General features: G+C 39.2%; 1 protein-coding gene across 24 annotated transcripts in view; it reads right to left on the minus strand.

Moving 5' to 3' along the window:
* FREM1 (FRAS1 related extracellular matrix 1) overlaps window positions 1-16172 on the minus strand; it is a 183370-nt gene that overhangs the window by 124209 nt on the left and 42989 nt on the right. For all 24 annotated transcript variants that reach the window (XR_009599245.1, XM_060409486.1, XM_060409483.1 and 21 more), the window contains 3 exons: window positions 14483-14679; window positions 8502-8825; window positions 4857-4965 (listed from right to left, as the gene is read on the minus strand). Coding sequence is in view for 23 of the 24 variants with exons in the window: in XM_060409486.1 (XP_060265469.1) it covers window positions 4857-4965; window positions 8502-8825; window positions 14483-14679 (630 nt within the window). In the remaining variant the exon portion in view is untranslated. The remainder of the gene's footprint in view (window positions 1-4856; window positions 4966-8501; window positions 8826-14482; window positions 14680-16172) is intronic.

Raw genomic sequence — 16172 nt, forward strand, 5'->3', positions numbered from 1 at the left:
TAGAAATTTATGTAGCAAGATACTGATGGTGATTATGTTTTGTGATGGAGTAATGAATAATTTTATCCAACTACTATTATTTCATTCACTTATTCATTAACTCTACTTATTGTGCTTTCCAAGTTTTCAATGATCTTATATTAAGTTCATAATAATAAAATTTTATTTTAAAAAGAATTCTGATGTCCAAAGTAGTGAAAACCGGATCCGGAGCTCTTAACAAGCCTAGGTTTCTCAGATCACACGTAAACATGCAGACCATTAAGTCTCTATGCTGTATACTAAACTTTGCTGTTGTTCAGTTGCTAAGTCAGGTCCAGCTCTTTGCAACCCCATGAACTATAGCACACCAAGTTTCCTTCATTATCTCCTGGAGTCTGCTCAAATTCATATTTATTGAGTATTGAGTCAGTGACGCCATCCAACCACCTTATCCTCTGTCGCCCCCTTCTCCTGCCCTCAATCTTTCCCCTCATTAGGGTCTTCTCCAGTGAGTTGGCTCTTTGCGTCAGGTGGCCAAAGTATTGGAGTTTCAGTATCAGTCCTTCCAATGAATAGTCAGGGTTGATTTCCTTTAGGATTGACTGGTATGATCTCCTTGCAGTCCAAGGGACTCTCAAGAGTCTTCTCCAACACCACAATTTGAAAGCATCAAACTTTAGATCACCAATTCCTTCTTTTCTCTCATTATCCCTCAAGTAGAGGTAGAACAGGACAGAAAACCAGATTGTAAATGAAGGATGCCCAACTGATATTGTTCATCCCTACTGAAACTCACATATATATAAACACACACATGGTGTGTTACCCATGTGCAAGCACACACATACACACACGTGCACAAAAGATAATCTATATAAGCTGCCACCTGAGGATTTAAATCAGACAGAGATATTTTCTGTGTTAAATGAACCTACCAGCACTGCTTGAATGCCATTGATGGTAACAGTGGGAAAGGGAAAAATCTTCACTTACATTTCGTATTTACATCTGATCTAAATATATACACTGCATTGTAAGTCTTCTCAGAAATGAGAAACAGTACAAGGCCTTCTTTTAAAAGAAGTAAAGCGAGAGGAAATCGACATGGCAGAGTAGGAGGATGCAGAATTTACCTCCCTTCTCCCTCTCACCTTATGAACACATCAAAAATACATCTATACATGGAGCAATTCTCACTGGAAACAGACTGAAGACTGACAGAAAGACCCTTATGCAACCAAGGCTAAAAGAAAGTTGTGCAGGAAGGGAATAGAAGCAATCACAGAGTGGTCTACACCCCTAGGAGGGGCCACAGGACAGGAGGGGCATTACAAGGATGAAGATATTCCTGGGGAGTGAGTGGCTTGAACCATACACTGGGTGCACCAGCCCTGGGGTCAAACGGTGGGAAGATCATTGGCTGGTTTGAAAACCAGTAGGACAACAGGGCTTTAAGAGAGCTAGAGTCTACTCATGAAGAACCCACACATTCTTGTTTACTCCCAGGATAAGACGGAGAAAGCAGGTTGAAATTCCTCAGGATACTGGCTGGCTTCTCTCACAACTGCCTCAATGCATGCCCTGGCCCATGCTGGGTGGCCTTCCCAGCCCCACTTGCTCAGAGGCACAGCTCCCCACTAGAATGAGGCTGCTACAGCTGAGGAGAGCGCCCAGTTGTGGGAGATGGAGCTGGCTTGGGCCCAACCCTCACGGCTATTGCTCTAGTACCTTGGGACCTGGCCCTACCCCAATAGGGTGGTGATGTTGGCAACTGAGCAGAGAAGCCCTGGCTCATACCTGGCTCTGGCTCCAGCTCCTCCGTCTCCGGCCGCAACACCTACCAAGTTGATAGAGACCACTATGCTTTCATATCAGATCCAGCACTCCCATGAAATCCACAGGGAACATGCGCAGACTGTACAGACATGTACAGACTGTTCCCACACAAGGACATGCATTTAACACCACGGTGGGTAACTTTTACTTCATTTTATAGGACAGAAAAAGTTAACGGAAGCAGGAGCATGGAGAATTTTATTTCAAATGAAAGAACTAAAAAAAGAAACCTGTAAAACCATCCAGTGAAACTGAGATGAATGAATTACCAGATAAAGAATTTAAAGATTAGTAATAAGAATGCTAACTGAGGGGAAAGAAGAGATGAGCTAGAGAATCTGAAAAAGTCAAAACTGAAGTATACAATAACTGCAATGAAAAATACACTAGAAATAATTAACAGACTAAGTGACACAGAGGACATACGGTGTTCTGGAAGATAGAATAATGGAAAATATCCAGGCAGAACAACAACAACAAAAAAAACAAATTTTAAAAACTGAAAATAGTTTAAGGGACCTCTGGAACAACATCAAGCATAATAACATTTACATTACAGAGGTCCTAGCAGGAGAGGAGAGAACAAAAGAGGTCAAAGGATATTTGATGAAATTATGGCTGAAAACTTCCTGAACCTGAAGAAGGAAACAGATTTCCAGGTACAGGAAGCATAGAGCGTCCGAAACAAGATGAAACCAAAGAGAATCACACCAAAACATTTCATGATTAAAATGGCAAAAGTTAAAGAGAGAATTCTAAAGGCAGCAGGAAAAAAACAAAGAATCACATACAAGGGAACTCTCCTCCCCCAAGGCTATTTATTAATGGATTTTTCTGCAGAAACTTTGCAGGTCAAAAGGGAATGGTGTGATGTATCTAAAGTGCTAAACCAGGAAAAACCTACAACCAAGGATATTTTATCCAGAAAGATTATCCTTCAGAATTAAAGGAGAGATAAAAAACTTTTAAGCAAAAACTGAAAGAGTACATCAACATTAAACCAGTTCTTAAAGAGATGTTAAAGGCTCTTCTCTAAGTTGAAAAGAAACGAATGGGTTACAACAAGAAGTAAGAATTCATAAGAAAAGAAAATTCCACTAGTAAAGACAAATATATAGTAAAGGAAACTTGTACAGTAAAAGACATCATAAACAAAATGAAAAGACAACTTAGTGAATATACGAGCATATAAACAATTCACACAACTCAAGAGCAAACAATAATAATCCAATTTAAAAATGGTCAGGAGATTTGAATAGACATTTTCCCAAAGAAGATACATAGACGGCAAACAGGCACATGAAAAGATGGTCAACATCGCTAGCCATCAGAAAAATGCAAATCAAGAGCACAGTGAGATATTACTTCACACCTCTCAGAATGACTGTCATCAAAAGAACACAAGTAACAAACGTTGGCAAGGATATAGAGAAAAGGGAACCTCATACACTGACCCTAATGCTGGGAAAGATTAAGAACAGGAGAAGAGGGCAACAGAGGATGAGATGGCTGGATGGCAGCATCAAATCAATGGACATGAGTTTGAGCAAACTCCAGGAGATAGTGAAAGACAGAGAAGACTGGCATGCTGCAGTCCATGGGGTCACAAAGAGACAGACACAACTGAGCAACTGAACAACAAAAACAAAATTGGTGTAGCCACCGTGGAAAAGAGTAGAGAGGTTTCTCAAAACACTGGAAATTAAACTGCCATATGACCCAGCAATTACACTGCTGAGTATACTGGAATAAAGCAAAAACACTAATTGGAAAAGATACTTGCACTCCAGCGTTCATAGCAGTATTATTTACCATAGCCACCATATGAAAACAACCCAAGTGTTCGTTAACAGATGAAAGGATAAAGAAGATATGGTTTATACATACAATGGACTATTACTTAGCCATAATAAAGAATGAGAGTTCGCCATTTGCAACAATCTGGATGCACATAGAGCATATTGTGCTTAGTGAAAAAAATCAGAGAGACAAACATCCTATTTTATCACTTAAGTGTGGAATCTGAAAAATAAAATGAATGAATATGAGAAAATGGAAACAGGCTCACAGATACAGAGAACTAGTGATTACCAGTGGGAAGAAGGAAGAGGGGAGGTGCAATATAGGGAGAATTAATTAAGAGGTACAAACTACTAAGTATAAAATAAATAAGCCACAAGGATATATTGTATAATACTGGGAATATAGCCAATATTTTATAACTTTAAATGAAGTATAATATATAAAAATATTGAATCAGTATATTGTATACCTACAACTAATGTAAGATTGAAAGTCAGTCATATATTAAAAATAAGAAGACAAAGCAGTTTAAACTCTTAATTATGTATTTTCATGTCCATGCAACCCAACTTAAAAATAAGATAATGGATTATAGTCTGTGTCTTTCTTTGATTCCTTTGAACAATTTTGAGTTAGAGACATTTTCTCTCTCAGTCCAACTATGCTCGGTATCACAAACAGTCACTTTTTTGCCTCAATCAAAAAGGGACCTTTTTGGCTTATCTCCTGTAGAGGAAAGAACTTAATTTCAGGACACCAGAATCCTCACTTTAAATTTCTCACCCTGACAATAGGAAAAACAAAACCAAACAAACAACTAGATACCCATAGCCTGTATGGTTTCAGTTGCTTTGTGTGTAAAATAGGAATGCTGCTGCTGCTGCTAAGTCGCTTTGGTCGTGTCCAACTCTGTGCAACCCCATAGACGGCAGCCCACCAGGCTCCCCGGTCCCTGGGATTCTCCAGGCAAGAACACTGGAGTGGGTTGCCATTTCCTTCTCCAAAGCATGAAAGTGAAAAGTGAAAGTGAAGCCACTCAGTCGTGTCCGACTCTTAAAGACCCCATGGACTGCAGCCCACCAGGCTCTTCCGCCCATGGGATTTTCCAGGAAAGAGTACTGGACTGGGGAGCCATGCCTTCCCCATAATGGGAATAAAGCTACCTTTTTTCACTGACCAGTGTACTCTCTTGTCTTCCCTTCCCTGTTCTGTTTGACTCCTATACTGCACTTCACCTGTGTTCCAGGACACTCGCGGGGCATTTGTATCTGCTGTTCTGATGGAGATGTGGACTGTAATAGGTGCGCTCTTCTCAAAGAAGAAGTCATAGACCTCCAACTCCACCTGTAAACAAACAGTTGAATATGAACTACATATTGACAATTTATAATATAAAACACCATTAATTCTGGGATATATACCGCAGATGGAGGAAAAACTAATTCAGTTTCTGCTGTTGCCTGACCTCATTTTTGACAACGTAATCTCACTTTTTCCAGCTCTATGTCTTATTCCTTAATTTATCAGTGGTTTTAAATTTTTTCTCTATGATTGAAGTTCTTAACCTGAAATAAGCAAATATGCTAGCAATGCGCCCCTGCATTTGTTCAGGAGACTACATCAGTCCAGCATGAGACCGCTTCAGCTTCTCGTGAAGATACAGGATCTAAAGCAGTGGTTCTCCACTGTGATTTTATCCCTCCAGGAAGCATTTGGGAATATCTGAAAACATTTTTGGTCTCATAAATAGGTATGCCCACGGAGGTGCTACAGGCATCTAGTGGATAGAAGCCAGGGAGGCTACTATTAAAAACATCCCACCACGACCAGATCAGTCCTTACAATAAAGAATTAGCCAATTCAAAATGCCAACAATGTTGCAGAGATCCTGATCTACAGGCAGCTATCCCACTAGATATATTATTAAATATCTATATTTTATTTGCTCCCTTGAATTTCATAGCTAATAAGCAGGCTTATACATTTTGAACTTTATTGCATGCTATGTGTGTATTACACCAGGTGCTGACAGAGAAGGATGAGGTATAATATTGTAAAGGAAGGCAAGCTACCTACTTTTGAAGAATGTGTGGTCCATTTGAGAGGATAAAAGAAACAATTAGTACCGTATCAGCAAGTACTACATTAAAAAAAGAGATTCAAGAGTGACAAATACACACATTGAAAATGAAACTATACTGATATGGGGGGTATCATTTTGGTGGTGTTGGAGAAGACTCTTGAGAGTCCCTTGGACTGCAAGGAGCTCCAACCAGGCCATTCTGAAGGAGATCAACCCTGGGATTTCCTTGGAAGAAATGATGCTAAACCTGAAACTCCAGTACTTTGGCCACCTCATGCAAAGAGTCAACTCACTGGAAAAGACTTTGATGCTGGGAGGGACTGAGGCAGGAGGAGAAGGGGATGACAGAGGATGAGATGGCTGGATGGCATCACTGACTCGATGAACGCGAGTCTGAGTGAACTCCGGGAGATGGTGATGGACAGGGAGGCCTGGCGTGCTGCAATTCATGGGGTCGCAAAGAGTCAGACATGACTGAGTGACTGAACTGAACTGAACTGAATATAAATATATATTAGGTTGAGCCCTATCACTAAGGAACTTTCCTCTAAGATCAATGTAGTACCTACTGGAGTGAAGTTGGATTTTCATGCCTACAAGAGACTGCCTGGTGTAACAGCTGAAGGGAGGATCAGCTAGCTTAAAGCTGCACTGGCCATTGCTCTGCTCACAGAAATCTCGCCCTGGTGGCTTCCGGCCAAAAGAACTGAGCAGTGCAAAATCTCCACTGAGAAAATTGAAAGTCACCTTCTAACAAAGCAAACCAAAAAAGCACACATCTGGACACATTCTGCTTTAGTATTACACTGTACAAAGCCAGACATAATGCATACAAAGCAGACAGAGCAGCAGCGCTTTGTTTGTGGATGTGAGATAAAACTGGACATCTAAAGAGAAATTACCTCATGCTACTGCTTCCCTGGTGGCTCAGAGGGTAAAGCGTCTACCTGCAATGCAGGAGACCTGGGTTCGATCCCTGGGTCAGGGAGATCCCCTGGAGAAGGAAATGGCAACCCACTCCAGTACTCTTGCCTGGAAAATCCCATGGACAGAGAAGCCTGGCAGACTACAGTCCATGGGACTGCAAGGAGTCAGACATGACTGAGCAACTTCACTTATGGAAGAAATGAGAAGTGAAGACAGGAAAGGAAAAACCAGTTGCCACTTACTATTATGAAGTGAAGAAAATAAAAGTAAAGGGCAAGGCATGGCATTTATAGTCTGCCCTTGAGCCTAAATGCTAAAAATGCCTAAACTAGATAGAGGGCAATTTGGTAACCCCAGGGACACATATTTCCCTTAATAGACCTGAACTCAAGTCTGTGTTAACCTGCTTATTTAAATTTTATATCATTTTTTAATCAACTTGCTGGTAGGTCTACAAGTTTGTGAAGGGTTATTATGCACAAGTCTGTAACCAGCTGTTCTCTACTCTCATTGAATACAAAACAAGAGGAGAGAGGCAGAAATAGAAATGATTTAGATTAGATAGAAAGACAACTTTCCTGATGAAAAGTGATAGTGAAATGAGTCTTTTTAATGAGAATATGGAATCTCCTACCCTGAGTAAGCATTATTACTTAAAATTAAGGACTCCAGTAGAAAACCTTGATGGAAAATAATATAAAATAACTTATTAATGAAAAAATTATAAACAAATAGACGTTAGACCATCTCTAACTTCAGTGGTCTATGTAATGCAAGAAGGCTGTTGGAGGCACCAGAGCTCTCAAACTGGGGAAACTGGGGGCCAAATGTGGCCTCAGAAATGTTTTGCAGCTGGTATTTTATGTTTTAAATTTACAATGTCGTCTATGTGTAAAAGTTGAAACTTTTTTTAAATTTAAATTTAATTTAATTAGAGGCTAATTACAATATTGAAACTTTTAACTGAAGAATAGTTGATTAACAATGTTGTATTAGTTTCAGGTATATGGCATGGTGATTCAGTATCTTTGCAGCTGATAGTTCATTATAAATTATTAGAAGAAAAGGGCTACAATTCCCTATGCTATACAGTATATCTTTGCTGCTTATCTACTTTATACATAGTTAGTTTTTATCAATTAATCCCATACCCCTACTTTGTCCCTCCCCCTCCCCTATCCCCTTTAGTAACTACAAGTTTGTTTTCTAGGTCTGTGAGTCTACCTCAGTTTTGCATAAACATTCACTTGTATTATGAAACTTGAAATATTTTTACCAAAAAAAGAGTAGAGCTTTCCAACTTTTCTTAAAAAAGGAAAGCTACAGCAACACTGGGTGCATCCATATTCTCACATGCAGCAGTCAGCTGGAGCTGAGTTACATCTGCTTCCTAAATTGCCAGCTCCTTCCTCACTTCCCCCCAGTCTCCCTCCGGATGGCTTTGTTCATTTACATCACCTGCCTGGTTTGCATCTTGATTTGCAGTGATTGATTCTCTTCTTAGATTAGAGAGATTGATAATCTCTCTAATCATTTAGAGAGATTTTAATCACATACTGATGCCCAAATTCCATTTCCAGATGTTCTAATTTAACTTTCCTAAGGAGGAGATAAAAAACAACAACAACAATTTGGTATTCTTAAAGTTCTCTGATGACGCCAATATTTAGCCAGGGTGGAGGTGGAGCACCAATTTTGTGATTAGAAGGAACTCTTCTTTTGATTCCATGTCCAGCACATATGGTTTATATGACTTTGGACAATGAGGCAGTGACCATACAAGGTAACCTGCAGGCTAAAGAGAAGTGGCCTCTTCAATGACTCTCTGAATACCAAAGAGTCTGGCAGCTTTGTCTCTCTTCCCTCTCACCTCATAAAGTCTCCTCTCAGAATGGCTGCTGTTTGGTGGCTGATAGGCAATCTGCATATCTCTTAGATCCTTCCAGGTGAAGGAGGACACTGGTCTGGTGTGATCCCACAGGTGAGTCACATAGCCCTGGAGTGGAGCTTTAGTAATGTTGAACACCAGCAAGGGTTTGGGGGTCTCATCCTCTTCACAGTCCAGAACCGATGTAGTCAGTGAGGTCAGGATGAACTGATCCACTTCCAGAATAAACATGGCCATGAATGCAGCTCTTGGAATCTGATTGGGAATTCCAGGTCTGATATAGACAGGCAGCCAAGCACGCTCTGACTTTGGAAGGAGAAAGAAAAGATAAAGGAGAGAACTATAAATGAAGCTATTGATATAATAGCAGGGTAAATCGCACGATATTTAACACAAAGTCACAGCCTAGAGGGTGCATCCAGCAGTGATCTGAATCATTTAGAGAGATTTTAATCACATACTGATGCCCAAATTCCATTTCCAGATGTTCTAATTTAACATTCCTAAGGAGGAGATAAAAAACCACCACCACAACAATTTGGTATTCTTAAAGTGCTCTGGTGACTCCAATATTTAGCCAGGGTTGAGGTGGAGCACCAATTTTGTGATTAGAAGGAACTGTTCTTTTGATTCCATGTCCAGCACATATTGTTCATATGACTTTGGACAAGTTACTTAACTTCTAAATCTCGATTTCCCCCGCCTATAACATGGACATCCTAGAGGTCCTAGGTACTGAGTGAGGATTACAAGAGATAGCCAACGTAAAGCACAAGGACTTGCCTAGTAGGTCAGTGGCTAAGACACTGCACTCTCAATGCAAAAGGCCAAGGTTCGATCCCTGGTTGGGGAACTAGATCCCACAAGCCACAATTAAGTGCTTGCATGCCACAACTAAGATCTTGCAGAGCCAAATAAATAAATAATTGTTTTTTAATCTTAAGAAGAAACAAAGTAAAGCACTAGCAGTGTCTGGCACACACAACCAACCTCCCCTGGCCACCCCATCCACCTCTTGTAAGTTTCAAAGGTGACAATGGCAGAATGAAGGAACCTGTCCTTATAATAGCTGCTCATGAAACTGAAGGACATTTGCTCAGTTGTGTATTAGTTAGGACCCTGGGTCTCCAAGTGAGGAGTAGGTCATCAAAATTGCAAGTAACTCTTCAAGATAGAAATACACCTTCCCCAAGTGAGAGAGCTGTGAGGAAGAGGCTCTCACTGTGGGGATCTCCAGAGAAATCATGAACTTGCAACCTGGGATCTGAGGTCCCAACAAGTGCTATGGGCAGAAAGGATCTTCAGCAGAAGATAACTGGTCATCATAGAATTTGATGTCCCCCATTATTGGGAGACCAGGCTTAATGATCTGAGCCACATGAGTGCAGTACTGCTGAACACTGGATATTTATATAACAGAATGTTTAAAATGTAGTTCTTCATGGCTTAGTCTCAACTGAAGTTCCAAGAGAGAGCATTTCAAAGACAATATGAGACAGGTATTATAGGCAGAATTTACAAAACAAATTGTCTGGAACCAGTTCCAGACTCTAGAACCTTCTCACCCACTCTAAGAATATAAAAGGGTTGAGAGAAGTAAGAGAAAGAAATTTATTTACAGACAGAAGTTGCTCTGTGTTGTGCTGAGTCACCGCCTTGATGCCTCACACTGTATGCCCTCTATGAAGAGGAGGGGTGGGGTGGGGGGGCGGGGCAATGCTGCATCCCTTGTCCCAGGTGTCAGGAGGGAAGCTTCTATCACACCAGCCTTAAATGTGTGTTTTACCAGTGGAGCACACAGGGGATTGATGTTGGGCTCATCCCTGAGGAAGCTAAGTGGCCAGAGGCAGAAGAAACATGGTATCTGTGCTGGGATCAGTCTTAGTCCTTGTTTGCTGCAGGAAGGAATATGTGAGTGCTCCCAGATACAGAGCAAGTGGGACAGAGCGTTGATCTAGGGTCATCTGGGTCCTGACCTTTAGGTGCGTCTGTGAGAAGCCAAAAATCTCCACAGAAAGAAGCTGGAGGTGGAGGTCATATCCTAGGAGCACTGGGAGGAACTGCAATTGATTAATCAGGCTAGCAAAGATGAGAGGCCTTTGCAGAGGAGAATCTCCAGGAGAACAAGGAAATTGCCCTGAGACTAGGAAGAAGCTTGAAACATCCACCCAACTCAGAGAGCACAAAGCCATATTCTTTCAATGCCTGGTCAAATAAGACCTCTCTCTCCAAAAGTCCTCCAAAGCCACCCACTCCTCAGCCTAGAATTTCAGAAACTAGCCAGCAAGGCTCAGAGAAAAAGAGAAAAGCAAGAGAAACAGAAGGTGACAACTCCTCTCCCTCCCACATGGTGGTTTATAAAAACAAAAGAGTGATAACGCTGAGAGTTTAGACTGTGTAGTTCTAATGTGCCATTGAAAAGCATTTGAAGATTTATAATTTAATCAAGAATGAGGAAATCATAGCATAAAAGGATTAGTTCTGAACAATAAGAAATATTAAACCTAGAGGTTAAGCTTGAACAAATATTACTTGAAACACTAACAAAATGGATACAAATGTCAAAAGAGTACACTTGAAATAAAAGATGAAGTTAAGTATCATAAAGTATAAAGATGATATGCTAGAATTAAAGTTGTGGATTATGTTAACCAAGCCTGGTGGTGGGTAATGGCAGTGAGAAAGGGTAAATAGGATCAGACCTCATAATATATATGAAGGAGGCAAAAGACTTCATTGTATTTTTTACTTAATATGTTAAAAATAAAGGTTAAAGTATTTTTTCAATTTAGAACTAAATTTTTAAAAATAAAAAATAAATAAATAAAAATTTAAAAAAGAACTAAATTTTAAAATGGCATATTAAATAAGTAGAGGCAAAGGCAAATAAAATATAACCTAGAGTGCAAGATGATGTTATTAATTAGCAAGAAAGCATAAAACAAGATGATAGGGAAAAACAGATATCCATTATTATAGAAATATTGTCTCTATTCTCTTGTTTAAGACAAATATTCTGAAATTAAATATCCAATTATATCTGCCTTTACAGGAGAGGCATTTAAAATTATACAAAAAGATTAAACGTAAAAGGATGATCTAAAAAAGTCTACAGATGTGACTATAAGAATTTCAAAGAGAGATGAATTCACGGCAAGAAGAATTAAAAAGGACAGTGTGTGCAGTTAATAGTGATAAAATGTACAAGACAATGATTCTGATATGCATCACTGTATTTAATATTATTCTGGCCAAACCAGTGGGGAATACAGGAGAAAAAAGAGAAATAATTACTGAAAAAGAAAGGAAAAACTATCATCATCAGTGGAAGATGTAATTAATACAGTCTTAAAAGCCTATAGAATTGAAAAACTTTTAGAATAATTGAATTCAAGAAAGAAGCCAGACAAAAGAAAATTAGACCAAGAAATAGCTTTCCTGTTTATCATCACTAACCAACAAGAAGAAATAATGGAGGAGAAGAAGACTAGTCAGAATAAGTTCATGAAAACAAACTGCCTAGGATTGGACTTAGTAAGTGTGCGCAAGGGACATGAAGAAAACTGCAGCCTTAACAGAAATATATCAAAGACCATTTGCCTCAACGAAGTGAGATAACCTTTGCCTGGAAAAGATGACTCAATATGGTAAATGTTCCAATATTCCAATTTTTCTCAAAATAATTAGTAACTTTAATCCAATCCTGATAAAAAATAATTAGGGGCTTAAAAAAACTAACATAAGTATTAATTATTTATCTAGAACTAAGAATAGATAAGAAAATTTTGAAGCAGATCATAAGGAAAAACTTGCCTATAAAATATTAAAGTCCAGACCTTTTATTTTGGAATAATATGGTACTGGCACAAGAATAAGTGGGCCAATCTAAAGAATAAGAGAACTAACCTTGAAACAGACATATAATATCTTTCTATACAACAGAGCAAGCAAAAAATCAGTAGGAAACAGGTTCATTATTCATCAAATAGTGTTGAAAATTTTGGCTACTTGCAAAAACACTGTTCTGTTGTTTTACAATAAGATAAAATTTATCTCAGGCAGATTAAAAAGGTAAACATAAACAAGAAAATATTTTTAAATCTATAAGAAATTATGGGTGAATAGTCAGTCTCTTAATGAGGATGGATTATACCAGCATAAAAATAATAAAATAACAAGATATAAAACTTCAAATATAACATAAATTCAACTCCATAAACTGATTCTGGTATGCATGTCTCCCCCTCTGTGTGTGTGTGTGTGTGTGTGTGTGTGTGTGTGTGTGTGTGTGTATGGGTATATATACACATACATTTATATATGTATATATATATTAGAAATACCCTAGTTCCATTTTCTTATTTTTTCTTTCTGTGCTTTTTAAAAAAATAGCCTCTGCCATTGAGCATATTACTGTAATCATAAAAGAATCTGTTTATGACATGCCAAACTGACTATGGTATAAGCAAATTCTAAATAATACAGGAAGATCATTTTAGAGAGGAAACTTCTAATAAAACTAATCTGAAAATATCAACAAAGAAAGCCCTATATCAATATATGAGGAAAAAGATGAAAAATCAATTAGGAAGAAAAATGGCTCTAAATTTTGTTCTTTACAGAGAAAAAAAAGCATTAAATGTCAAAGAAGTTTCACATCAAAACAAACAGAAAACATGTACTAATCGTTAGGAGACTGAGAGTTTAGTCTTGATTCATCCATGCATGTATGGTCAAGATATGCAATTTTTGTGGCCCCAGTATAAAATAAGGGGCTTGGGCTAAACCAATTGTTTCCAAAAACATCAGTTTTTTCACTAGCAAAAAATACGTGTAGAGCTTACTATGTGTTCAGCTTTGTGCCAAGCTTTGTAAGCATCACCTCATTAAATCCTCTCAATAAGAAGTACTACTATGCCCATTGCAAGATCTTAAAAATGAGGCATAGAGTACAAAATCACACAGCTAGTTAAGTAAACATTTGAACCCAGGCAACCCAGTCCCAAGGGCAGGCTAACTATTAACGTCAGACTTAAATCTCTTCTTAAATCTCACTTCCCCAAGTGATTTACCTGATCAATTTGACCAGCCCACCTCACAATTTTTCCAGTTCGCAATTATAAAATACTACAACCCTGTTTAATCATTTCTTTCTCATTCTTTGTTTTATTAATTCCTGTGGTAATAATGTTCAACATTCATCTGGGTCTCTTAGGAGAAATCAGAGGAAGAAGTGAGACTGAAAGATGGAGTTCTTTCACAAATGTCATCTCAGATCATCTTAAATCAGCACAAAACCTGACCTGTTTCAGCAGGTTCATAGTCATTTCAGCTTCCCAAATAAACACATTACAGAGTGCCTGAGTTAGTAGAGAAGCCTGCCCATCTTTCACTTAGATTGACTTCACTTTCTGTCATCATTTCAATAAGAAGAGATTAAGAGGAAGAAAGGCAAGGAGAATTTAAAAGAGACTGGAAGACGGAGATGGCCCTGCTACAGCCCTCACAGTGGGACGAGGACTCCCTCTCTCCCAGTTTCCTATGGCCTTGCTGAATGGGTGTGTGGACCCTCTGATTTCCTCCAACAGATGAAAAGAGGGTCTAATAAAGAGGTAAATGAAGCATCAAAGAGTAGGAGTTACAAAAGCGAAAATGAGAAACTGAAGAATATTGAAGGGAAAGGGAGAGAAAGGTTAGCATGTAACCTGATTCTGGTTCTTTCTAAGTTGCAATGGTAGAGCTACAAGATTGCCAGAAAAGGGAAATTATACATGGATATTATGTGCAAAACCAACCCTGTTTTAAGCACTTACTGGCAGAACAAGCCTGCAGTTCCAGTGAGTCATTAGGCTGTTCCACCCACAACCATACGGGAACCCTCGCTGACATGGGAGCCAGCACAAGTGACCCCAGAGAACCAGCTCTCAGCCGGGGACCCAGACACATGAGCCCATAGACTCTACCTTGTATGTGATTTTACTCCTGCTATCTGTGAGGTCCAGTTGGATGGAGAAGTAATCAATGTTGGGAGAAGGGGAACTCAGGTGTTGGTATCGAAGCCCCATCAGCAGGAACTCCTCACAGCTCACTTTGAGACTTCCGACTTTCTTCAGTCCCAGGGTACACCTGCCACCTGGACACTTCAGTTCTGTCCTCAATTCTAGAATGCATAGCAGGGAATTAAGAGAGGCACTTGTACCTTAGTGATTACCTTTAAAAACCTGTCCTCCCTTCCACAGACACTTATTCCCTCTCGCTGACTAAAGAACACTCGTGTTTCCACCAATCGTTCACTGAGTGGGTTGTCATTATTCTGAAAACCTGCCATTTCCTTACTGTAAAAACAATCAACCGATTATCTAACAAGGTCCTTACCCACCAAAAGTGCTTGAGAGAAAAAATATAAAATGCATTTTCTGGTGGTGGACCACCTCTGACAAATAGGCTCACTGTAGGCCTTCCACAGTCCTGCTCTTGTCTGTATTTACAGCATCCATTTCCATAGCGCCACCATGCAATCTCTGCTAGAATATTCTATTCATTGAAATTCACTCCCCACTTAAACACCTCTGAATTCTGCCTATTTTCCAGGTCCACTTTGTCTTTTCACTAAACCTTTCTTCAAATATTCATTGACCACCTGAACCAACCTAATCTCCTCCACTAAAATCTGCAGTCATCTCTCCAGTACGTAGTCTTTTTGTCTCTGCCAGCTGTATTATTCACTCTTGCACCGTCTATGATATGCACAGGCCACTTATGTTAGTGGCCTTTTGCACACTTCCCTGATGTAAAGACTGGGTATTCTATTCTTACCCAGAAGGCTGCAAAGACTAGATGAGATGACATATGTGCAAACATGTCTTTAGCTATAATTTACTGTCCAAATTCCAGGTATGACTACAACCATGATTTTCCCTTATATTTCTTGGTCTTTCCCCAGTGCCTAGAACACTATTATGCATCTAAGAGCTGCCCAAAATGTGATAATTAAATGAATAACAAGAGGAACATTACCCATCATACTGTCCAAATTCCAGGTATGACTACGACCATGATTTTCCCTTATATTTCTTGGTCTTTCACAGTCTTTCTAGAACACTAATATGCATCTAGGAAGTGCCCAAAATGTGATAATTGAATGAATAACAAGAGGAACATTTTCCATCAACTCTTCCTGATTTAAACCATATCTCCTGCCTACCAGCTTTAACCCAAACCTGCTTCAAGTCTAATAACACCTAATAAATTCCCCAGCTACTCTGGCTATCACTGCTATTGCTACTCACTATTAATAATCACAGCTGACAGTTACTGAGCACTTGCTATGAGCCAGACACTGTGTGAATTGCTTTGTGTGTGTGTGTGTGATCTCACTCACTCTCACCTTTATACAACCCTATGGAACAGCCACTATCCTTGACCATTTTTCAGACACTTAGGTTAACAAACTGACCTAATACCACACAGGAAGTAAACAGCAGAGGCAGTTTTCAAGCCCAAGTTTTTCTGTTTCCAAAGTCTGCACTCTTAGCCACTAATCTATATTTTCAACCAGCTACAAATCCTATTAAGTAAAACTCCTTGTCACTGTGGAAGATGACCATTTAAGACCTGGCAGATTTAGTAACATCCAGATAAGTATTAAAACAT

This window comes from Ovis aries, chromosome 2 (genome assembly GCF_016772045.2).
Source record: "Ovis aries strain OAR_USU_Benz2616 breed Rambouillet chromosome 2, ARS-UI_Ramb_v3.0, whole genome shotgun sequence".
Classification (NCBI taxonomy): domain Eukaryota; kingdom Metazoa; phylum Chordata; class Mammalia; order Artiodactyla; family Bovidae; genus Ovis; species Ovis aries.